We start from the raw sequence: 10,315 nt of genomic DNA on the forward strand, positions 1-10,315 counted from the left end.
TCAGCATGTAAATTAACCATGCACAAAGTTTGTCTATAGACAAACAATTTACGGAAAGATTTAAATATGGCCTGCAAATGCACGAGCAGCAGTAATGACATAATTCAAACAAGAAATAAGAGAGAACTCCAGAGAATATACAATAGCACAATCAAAACAGTCTGCAAGAACAATTTGCGGAAATAATTACAAATTGCCAAATGGGGTTTAGTTATTTTCTATCCAACGTACCTTGGCTGGGCGAGGCAGAAAAGGTAGGACCCATGCCTCTTGTCCTTAGACTATCATCTGCATCTCTCAGGTCTATGAGATCGTCAAACAATCTATTTGAAGAAACATATGGTTCAGAAGCAACAGCACTCCCCGGTTGCTTCAGATTCACATTTGTCGTTGTCTGTCCAGAAGCAGCTGGGGCGCTATTAGCTCGATAAACAAATGGATTTGATGGCCAAAAAGCCCTAGATGCATATGTAGGGACATAAGCAGCGACATTGACAGTAGAAGGGTACTCAAAGGGGTTGGTATTCATGTTGACTGGAGAAGCTACCCACCGTGGGGGTGTGCAACCAAATTGCAGTTGAGGTTGTGGCGGACAGTCCAAGTATTGAGGCTGAGGCTGAGACCGAGCCCAAGAGGCGACATAACTATTATAGGGAACATAGGATTGGGCTTGTTTATTGGGTGAAATCGATGCTGGTGATTCTCTTTGGTTTGAGGAAGAGGAAGGCGTTAAAGGTGTGGTTCGAGTTGAAGGTTCTGATGACAAGGTGATGCTGAGAAGGTCGATCATATCTTTCTCTTTGGAGGCAGTCTTAACTGGTACTGGGGAATCAAGTAGAACCAATGCATTCTCCCCTATAGTGGATGAGATTGAAGAACTACTTTCATTGTAGTTCTTGCAGTTCTGAGAGGAAGATCTCTCTCTGCTCATGTAAGATGTGCTTCCGGTGCTTGATGGCTTGAATTTTGAGTTTCTGCACAAAGAAACATGATGTTCTCTTAGTTGTTAATAGAATTTGTAGCACATAATTACATCATGGAAGTCATCTCCAAGGCACAAGACTTTGCCTGCGCAAAAGCACGGCATATGAAAGTTCATGGATTGAAATGTTTATGCATCGCATTATCACAAAAATACTGGAACTACATGTGCATTATACACATATAAAAACTACAAATGCACTAGAGAGGTTATCGAGACCTGCGAGCTAACTGAGCAAACTCATCATCGTCATCGTCATCATCCTCATCTTCTTCATCTTCAAACTGATTGATTACAACAGGTGGTGTGGGTGCACAAGGAGTCTCTGCCCTTAAAAATGAATCAGGTGCTTCAGGTGGCAGAGGAGTGCCTGAGGCTATTGCGTCATGTTTTGCAAGAGCACTTTGTAAGTTGTCGTTTAATTCAAGGCCTTGTCGCAGCAGCACTTCATCCCTGCCACATCCCACTGCAGGTTACTCAAAAGATCAAATTAATCAGAAAGATGCGCACAGTCGGCTATTTGAATAATTCAGGTTTTTCAGGATTGTAGATTTTCTTTAACAAAAAGGATATAAGAAAATCCTAAAAACCGGTAATGCATAATACTGGGTATATTTGCTTAAATTATATCATTCACTAGTAATAGATAAACAAATAGGGTCAGGTTTACCTGGTTGAACTTAAAAAATTCATGAGTTTCCTTTGATTGGAGCGACACTGACTTTCAAGGTCTGCAATCACTTCATCTTTAACAACCTAAAATACATATCAAAGAACCAAAAACCCCACCTTTTTGCATAAGAGAAGCATGAAAAGCATAACCGAGATAAAATACAAAAGGTACACCTCAGAACAGTTAGCAAGAATTTCACCAAGTTCTTAACATTATATCAACAGCAATAAAATACGCTACATGACATGAGTGTGTAAATAAAGGCATTTACATACCCCATGGTCATCTGGATTCACAGCTCTCAACATTTCGTTTAACAGATCCATTGCATTCCTTATGTGATCAAAATCTGATACGCTGAAAAATCATACAGCAAGTTAACAATAATATCTAAACAAACAAAGATAGAACGTAAACAAGAAGTTGCCGTCTAAAACGGTAATTAGAAATATCACCTTAAATTTGCCATCTCGGATGCCATTGCTTCATCGAGTCTTAAAGAAGAACTAGGGGGCATCCCATAACCTGCCTGAGGATGCCTATTTGTTGGTTTTGCATGTGTACGGGGTGGAGCAAATATTGGAGCAGTATATGGGGAACGCTGGGGGAACAACACTCCAGATCTCTACAAGTATATTCTCTATTAAACAATTATAAAATACTGAGATATGGCATTGCCTCCGCAAGATAATATACTAGAATTCATGGCAATCTAAAGGTTCAAATAACTTGATTCTTGGCTTTACACCCCTTCGACCAATTTCTTTAGTTTACTTCAAGTAACAGAGTTAAGGGCCTTAAGGCCAAGTTCCAGTAACAATTTCCGAAAGAATTAAATGGAAGAACTAGTGACAATAACAACAACAACAGCACCAACCTATAGTAATAATAATAAAACACTGGGCAGTTAAAAAATATGCTGAGCTACTTTAAATTTCAACTACTGTGGCCACGACTTACCACAATTCATAAGACAACATAAATGATATTATTGAAACATCTACTCAGGGACACCATGTTCTAAGTGGAACGACAGGCACTTGCTTGGACAAGACAAAAAAAATAGCAGATTAAACATTATTCCACTACAAAACAAAATGACATCTTATGGAAACAATTCAAAGGCATGAAACGATAGCATAGAACAAGTTTTCCACAAAAGAATCATTCAATGTGTTAAGAAGTGTAACATCAAGCTGAATACTAGAGAGTTACAAACCTTTAGTTCAGCGCATGCCCAGTAGTACTGTGGAAACTTCCCTCCAGGCCCACCAAATGCATCTTGCCAAGAGTCAAGAAGCTCCAAGACTTTATTTCTCACTTGCATATCCGTCTGCAAAGCATGTTTTAAGACACATTTTCGTCCAAGAAAGCAGCACAAAAAAGTAAAACCAACTGTGTTCTGGTGTACAGTTAGGCTTAGCCATCATCCACATAAAACAGCCGAAGAAATTTTTTTTTTAAAGGAATGTATAGGGTGTTGCCTATACATTTCATTGAATATAATAGGAGTTACACGTAAAATTTTACATAAGTATAAATTATAATTGCTGGGGCTGAGTAGGCCCGCAGCAATAAATGAACCCCCTAATTGAACCCCCATTTACAAAAATTTGAACCACATTAGTGCATCATTGTGAGATATTCGAGTTAGTTCCTCGGATAATCTACACATCCAAAGAAAATTCACACAAGAGTTTCAGTTAATTTATTTGATAGTAGATAAGTTCGGCATCTGTCAATCAGCTTTGGCAAAATTTCAAAGTTAAATGCAACCTTCACTTCTTGACGGGTATACAAGCATACGAATGCACACACTTTTAGAGGTCCTAGACATAAAATTTCTAATAGTTAATATGGCTAAGCAGGGGAAACAAGACTAACCTTTTTTCTGACAATTTTAATCATCTCTTCTAAAATACCTCGTTCGACAACTTGAAAATGTACATAATCACTGCAATTTTTCACCATTGTCTCCAATAGCTGCAAATTGCAACGTAGCCATCACAGTGAATAATTAGCACAGCTCAAACAAGTTAAGAAAATGTAAGTGAAAATGGTTCCCCACTACCATTCAACTTATAGAATACTGAAAAAAAGGCAGAAAAAGCAATCCCAGTTGCAGAACATTAAAACGGTTGTACACATTGAACAAATTTAATATGAACAAATTTGCTCAAACACTCTCTCAAATCAATGTTCCATGATATTCCACAGCAAGAAATTATCATTACAGCACCAGAACGATGATAACTCCCGCACGAAATAGAGAAAAACCCAGCTTTGAAAAGATTGAGACATACCGTCAAAGCTAGAAACTGAACGTTCGGGTTTTTATGCTGTAGCCGCTTCTTCACAGCTTTAATGACATCTTTTGCGAGCCTGATTCAATGAAGAGAGAGCATTCACAAATACTTCTACATGTAGGATTAAAATTCCTTTTTATTTCTTAAAAAAAACCAGAGTACAAGAAACAAAGCATTAACAAAATATAATTTTTTTGGAAAAAAAAACAAATTGACCATTCCGCACTCCATTGCGTAGAATTAGTGTTAAAACATAAAAATAAAGTTCTAACTTTTGTCCAACACGATTTCTTTTCTTTTGAAATATCTAAACCAACAAATCATATATCTTACTACACAACAAAATGATTCCAACACTGATTCTCCAAATCAAACAACAAATAAGCAATAATTCCACAAATTAACCAACAACCGCAAACAATTTGATCACTAGTGTTGGGATCCCATTCACCATTGACCGGAATTGACGAGGTCGCAGATCTCCATGTTCAGCGTCCAATCGGGCCCGATGAGGAGGTCGCTCGTCGCCTTCTCCACCCGCACCGTCACCGACGACGAGGGAAACAACACCATCTCCTCTCTCCGGAACCCTAGCGAGCGATGAAGGGCAAGAGAAACCCTAGCTCCCTCTCCAATGGCGAACTCCCGAGGCGGGAACTCGCCCTTCGACGTTTACGCTGTTAAAGAAGAGAAAAAGGAAATGAACATTTAATTAAAATAAAAATAAAAATATTTGGGAAAAACATGTATCTACGAAAAGAATTTGAAGAAGGAATCTTCTATTCGTTTGAGAAGGAGAGAATAATTTTTTTTAGTGATATTTTATTATTATTATTATTATTATTATTATTATCGTGTTTTTTTTTTATTTGAAACAATTTAATTTTGGTTACCGCCGGTTTTCTCGTCGCGAGAGTTGCAGGCGAACAAAAGTGGAGGAAACGGCAAACGGAAAATGTGGACGAGTGTGCAGGAACTGGTCCACCACGTCACCCGTAGACCTGTAACTTTTTACCTTATTTCACTCTTTCCCATTTTTGTATATATAATATTAATAATAGAATTGCGTTCAAATGCCGCTCGGCGATGGACAAAACATAAAGTTGTGGTCCGACATTTGGATTGGTGAAACCCCCTTGAGCACCCTGTTTTCAGATATTTACGTAAATGTCATGAACAAGGACGTTGAGGTATCTATTTGTTAGAACGCAAATAGATGGCGGTAGCGCTTCATTACCAGGGGTTTTCTGGCATCTCGGTCAGACCGAGGCCGTCAACAGCTGGCGTTACTCAAAGAACTGCTCCTACGTAGCCATCCCCACAACATACCGGACTCGCCCAAATGGCGGTGGACCAGTAGCCAACTATTTACAGTCAAATCCCTTTACTAAATCCTTATTGATGGCGGAATAAGAGACAAGATGAACCAACACACTTGGAATTTAAAAATCTCAATTAAGATCAAAATCTTCATTTGGCTGCTACTGCGAAAGAGACTACTCACTGCCGACAGATTGCTCGCTAGAGGCATGTCCGTAGATCAACACCGTGTATTCTGTGCGGTATTACCAGAAAGTTGCGATCACCTTTTCTGCAAATGTGTTTTCGTTTGTTTCCTACTACTATCAGCAGAAGGATTGGATGTAACGGCTGATGTTATGGGGGACGTCCGGAAAGTCTGGACCAAATTATGTGAAACGCCCGACGCTGTGACGAGAATCAAGGGCTTGACCATCTTGTCAGCAATCTGGTGGGTTGTTTAGACCGACAGAAACTCGACTATTTTTCGAGCCTCATCCCTTAACGCTACCCGATCATTCGAACGTGTCAAACTTTTGACGAGGACTGGACCTTACTACATTGAGCGATCGCCACCACCCCGGCTCCACCTTCCTCCCATTACTTCTCTTATTACTGTTTACTTATTACTGTTTATTTTTACTTTTACTTTTACTTCTTTGCTCTTTTACTATACTTAACTTTTCTCGGAGGAAGTAGTTATCTCCACTATGTACGCTTAATTCATCTCACTTTATAAATGAAGCAGGTAGCTTGCTACTTATTTCTCAAAAAAAATATTAATAATAGAATTATAATTGGTAATGCAATGCAATATATTATATTATTATGAGCTTTTAAATAGTACTATTATTGATATCTTTCTCACACATATAAAATTATTTATTATATATTATAATATGCATAAACGAAAGTCGACAAACTTTTATTACTATTATGTTTTAATTTTTATAGTTAAATTTTTAGTATTTACTAATTATTTTAATTTTTTTAGCTAAAAAGTCAATTTTGTTAAATAAGCTTACGTTCGTAATGAAATTTGACATTGAAATAACAATTTTTATCCAGTTAATAAACTTTCATGCCTGAAATTAATCACCACAATTACACAATAATTATAATAAAATAAAATAAAGCAAACTATTGTTAAAAATTAATATAATTAATTATTACTTAGGGTCTTCAGTTTACGAATTGGAGAATTTAAACAAGTAACAAGAGAAATGGTAAATGAATATGTGGTCCACGGGTGACGTGGTGGGCACGGCGCATTAAACTTCCCCGAAGGACGGAGGCTTCTGCATCTGAATCGACAGGGAAAGCGGGGCCCACCACAACGCCCTGAGTGAATCTGGACCGTCGAACAAATCTATGATGACGTGGCGATCATCTGTTTACTCGAGCAGTGAGGTCGTCGACGCGAACAGGATAATATTTTGGCAACATATTTGCACGATTATTTGTAAAAATATTTTAAATTTAATTAAATATATTATATTTGTCATTTGATAAGATCGTCTCAATAATCAAAGCTTCTAATCCATCTCGACCGTCGATCTCCGCAAGCCATCATGGAAGAATGCTCCACACGCATCTCCGGGAGATGACCGTTATAATGGAAAATTTAAAAATTGGGCTCTCATTTATTCATCTATTTAGTTCTAAGTTTTTGTTTATTCACTGCTCCCATGAACACGCTAGTCCCATGAACACGCTAGTCATAGGTGCACATCTAATGATAGAGAAAATAATACATTTCCGAACAATACAAATGTTTCGGTACAACTATGTCCAATAATATACAATCGAAATGCATTAACTCGACGATATTGTTTGAGATTTGCGAGAGCCGACGGTGCTGGGGATCTGCTTCAGAATTGGGTCCTGTTCGGCGAAGTGCGACTCCGGTTCGATGCAAGCCACAGCACATAAGAAGAACATGTATGAACACTAAGTTAGAAGGAAATATATATAATTGTGTAAATTTTATGAATCGAAAAAAATAATAATTAGCAACGAATTGTGGTGGGCCGATCACGATCACAATTGGCCATATTTGTACTCATGGGCGGCCCAAACTAGGCCCAGCTACTCTTTAAGGCCCGGCCCACTAACAGCCCTAAGTTTAAAAAAAATTTAAAAAATAGTAATAATTATAGCCATTGGGGGGCAACAAAATTTACACAAACACTAAAACTTGAGCCCCCGAGAAAATTTTTATATCAGGGTAGTTAAATTGCAAAGTTCAATAGCTTTCTCCACTCGAAAAAAGATAAAATTTTAATTAGTGTTGAATATATATACTTTGCAAAATATGGAGGAGTCATAGTTCAAATTTATAGAAGTTTGTTTTGGATAGGATATTTTTTTGTATTTGGAGATTGTAGATCTTATTCAGGAGTTAATAATTGTCCCTTGGGTATTCCAAGTATTTTTCCTTCAAAAAATGGAGTAGAAAAAAAAAGTACAATTGATACTATACGTTTTTTTTTGGGGGGGGGTGGGGGAGTGTGAAAAAGGAACCTGGATACCTAATTTTGGAGAGGAGATGATGCAAATGAGTTGCTTTCGCTGTACAAATTTGCCACATTCATACTCCAGTTTATGGGTGGGTGCTTGTGATTCAGGTCAAAAATGTCCACGAGAACCAAAGATTAAAGTTTATTCCTTGGAGACCTCAAAATTCTTATTCTTCGACTCATATTTCATATGAATGGAGCCTCTCTCTTTCTCAAATATTGACTATGAGATTATTTTTTCAAAAAAAAAAAAAAAAAAGATGAAAAGTGTACGAACAACTTAGTAATTCAAAAAGTACACGGAACACTTAATATACCATTGGAGAGGAAAATATTTAGCATATATATTTTGTCAAAGTTCTTTTATTGGTGAGATTATTTGACTATATATATATGTAGATAGCTAATCAGGCATGTATTATTGCCCATGGAAGATTAATAAACAACTAATTTATTATGCAAAGCCTAAAGCCTGGGACTTTGTGATTCAAAATGAGTTTTAAGGAGTCGGAAAAAAAAAGGAAAAGGAGAAAACTAATACCCAATTTCAATTACGGCATGCAAGATGACGTTCGATCGATTCAACAACTTAAGCATATAGATTTTTTTAAAAAAAAAGTAACTTCGAACGTTGATATGCATGAATCCTCAAATATATATAGAATATAACATGAACTTCTAATTATGGCAACTATATATGTATAAGAACAACTTACACTTAAGAGCGAAATGGGTTCGAAGAGAAGAGTTATATGCATCAAAATCCCAATTGAAGCCTCCATTATTATAGCATTTCCTTTCGCTTTACCTTCGATCGCCATTAAAATTAGATGTGTTAGGCTCGGTGGAGAAGATGGGCACATGAAATACCATCCAATTTAAAACCCCTCATGCATCATGGTTAATTAAGTAGGTTGATTATGGCCATGCATATATTAGATGGTAATGCACGTGCCCTGCTTCTCCACCTAGCACAACCCACCTCTATGTCTCTCTCTATTATATATGCTCCATACATATCACACCCTTTGATAAAATTAGCTCAACACCTTACACAATAACCCACATATATCCACCCTTTCTATTTATAAGGAAGAGCCTTTGACCCCTCTTATCTCTTGGCCTCCTCTCTACCTTCTCTTGGCTCTCAGAAATTATTGCATGAGCCGCGGTTTATAGACCAAGGTTTTCAAAACTCCGCGTAGTTTATGAATAAAAAATATATATATAGAGTTTTAAATATGGTAAACGTACCGTTAGAAATAATCGTCAACTACTGGTGGGTCGCACCAAATTAATGGTTTATATTTTTAGATTTTAAAGTCTATGTATTTGAGTAGTTTTGAAAGACACGGTCTGTCGACCGCGTGCATGCAATAATATACTTTTTCTCTAGTCATCTAGCTGGTTCCCTCCCCTTGTAGATGTATCACTTTAAGGTTCTATTTAGCATTGCGAATGTTATATTGTTTTCGTATATAATATCCAATTCTGTATAACGTAATGAGTCGATTATAAAATACGATCATATGAAAAAATTATAAGACATATTCTTATTAGTTTTAATTTGTCCCAACTCTATTTATCTACCAGCATTAGATTAGATGAGACTTGAGATGGAACAAAGTTGAAATTACATAACTAGGTGAGTTGTAAGTGGGGACTCAAATTAAACGCTTGGGAGAGGGAGTAGGGTCCATTTTGGAAACAAAATAAATGGAAAGGACATTGGTGACAACTTGGAAAGGGGGGCAACTCTTTATTAGCTTTTAGCCTGTAGCTACTTAAAGCAAAGTGGTCACAACATGGTGTGTATTTAATGAGAACAGTCATAAAGGGTGGGAGCTGTTGGTTTGGGAGGAACCAACTTAGCAAGAACTGGTAGGTCCAATCCAGCACACTTTTTGTAACTTTGTTGGCCCTTCTCTTTTTTTTCGATCATGGGTTTTTTTTTTAAAAAAAAAAAGTTTCTTTTTTTGAGGAGCATAATTTTTTTGAGTATATAATTCAATGAGTATATATGTTGGCATGAATTATGGGGTTTATTTGTACATATGCTAACGTTTGTACGTCTCGACATAGGTTCCATGAATTTCGGGATGCTTTAGTTTTTATTTTTATACCTTTTTTTTTTTTATTTGAGTGTCCAAAATATAGAATGTTTCGTATGTTTCTCCGAATTCTTCAGTACCATGTTCGAAAAAACCCAAAAGTTTAAGCTGATAGACGACAAAATTCTTTTATATTATATACTGGTTAACTTTGTTTAATAATCGAATGGGTGACATTTTTATGTTTGGTCTAAGAGGTCATAAATTTTGAGGTGCAAATAAAATGAATTACAAATTATACCGGCTTGTTAGTTGACTGAATTAATATTGTCCAATAATGAGCCATTTGGATCATATAGGTAAAAAGTGAATTTTTTTTTTGGTTAAGAGATATTATGAAGCCATTTGGATGATACCATTAACTTGGCAATATTTTTTTTATCATTAATAGCCACAGATTAATGGGTTTGTTGATTTGGTCCATG

The 10,315-nt window shown here is 36.7% G+C and overlaps 1 protein-coding gene and 1 long non-coding RNA gene across 2 annotated transcripts; both read right to left on the reverse strand.

Annotated features, from left to right (window-relative positions):
* On the reverse strand, nucleotides 48–4,802 carry LOC109723744 (target of Myb protein 1-like). Its single transcript, XM_020252221.1, has 9 exons — nucleotides 4,413–4,802; nucleotides 3,959–4,037; nucleotides 3,540–3,638; nucleotides 2,875–2,988; nucleotides 2,111–2,280; nucleotides 1,931–2,012; nucleotides 1,653–1,738; nucleotides 1,202–1,435; nucleotides 48–974 (listed from the first exon to the last, which is right to left on the reverse strand). The coding sequence occupies exons 1-9, from the start codon at nucleotides 4,532–4,534 to the stop codon at nucleotides 212–214; spliced, it is 1,749 nt and encodes a 582-aa protein (XP_020107810.1). The 5' UTR covers nucleotides 4,535–4,802; the 3' UTR covers nucleotides 48–211.
* Nucleotides 6,915–8,820, reverse strand: LOC109723917. Its single transcript, XR_002219785.1, has 2 exons — nucleotides 8,496–8,820; nucleotides 6,915–7,162 (listed from the first exon to the last, which is right to left on the reverse strand). It is a non-coding gene; the product is annotated as an uncharacterized LOC109723917 (long non-coding RNA).

The sequence above is a fragment of the Ananas comosus genome, linkage group 18 (genome assembly GCF_001540865.1).
Source record: "Ananas comosus cultivar F153 linkage group 18, ASM154086v1, whole genome shotgun sequence".
NCBI lineage: Eukaryota > Viridiplantae > Streptophyta > Magnoliopsida > Poales > Bromeliaceae > Ananas > Ananas comosus.

Excerpts from the sequence above, each read along its gene's own strand:
- LOC109723744 (XM_020252221.1), bottom strand. The coding sequence starts at position 4,534 with ATGGTGTTGTTTCCCTCGTCGTCGGTGACGGTGCGGGTGGAGAAGGCG. Across the intron at positions 2,989-3,539 it reads TTAAAATTGTCAGAAAAAAG|ACGGATATGCAAGTGAGAAA; the intron begins GTTAGTCTTGTT and ends CATGCTTTGCAG. Across the intron at positions 1,436-1,652 it reads AATTTTTTAAGTTCAACCAG|GGATGAAGTGCTGCTGCGAC; the intron begins GTAAACCTGACC and ends GGGATGTGGCAG.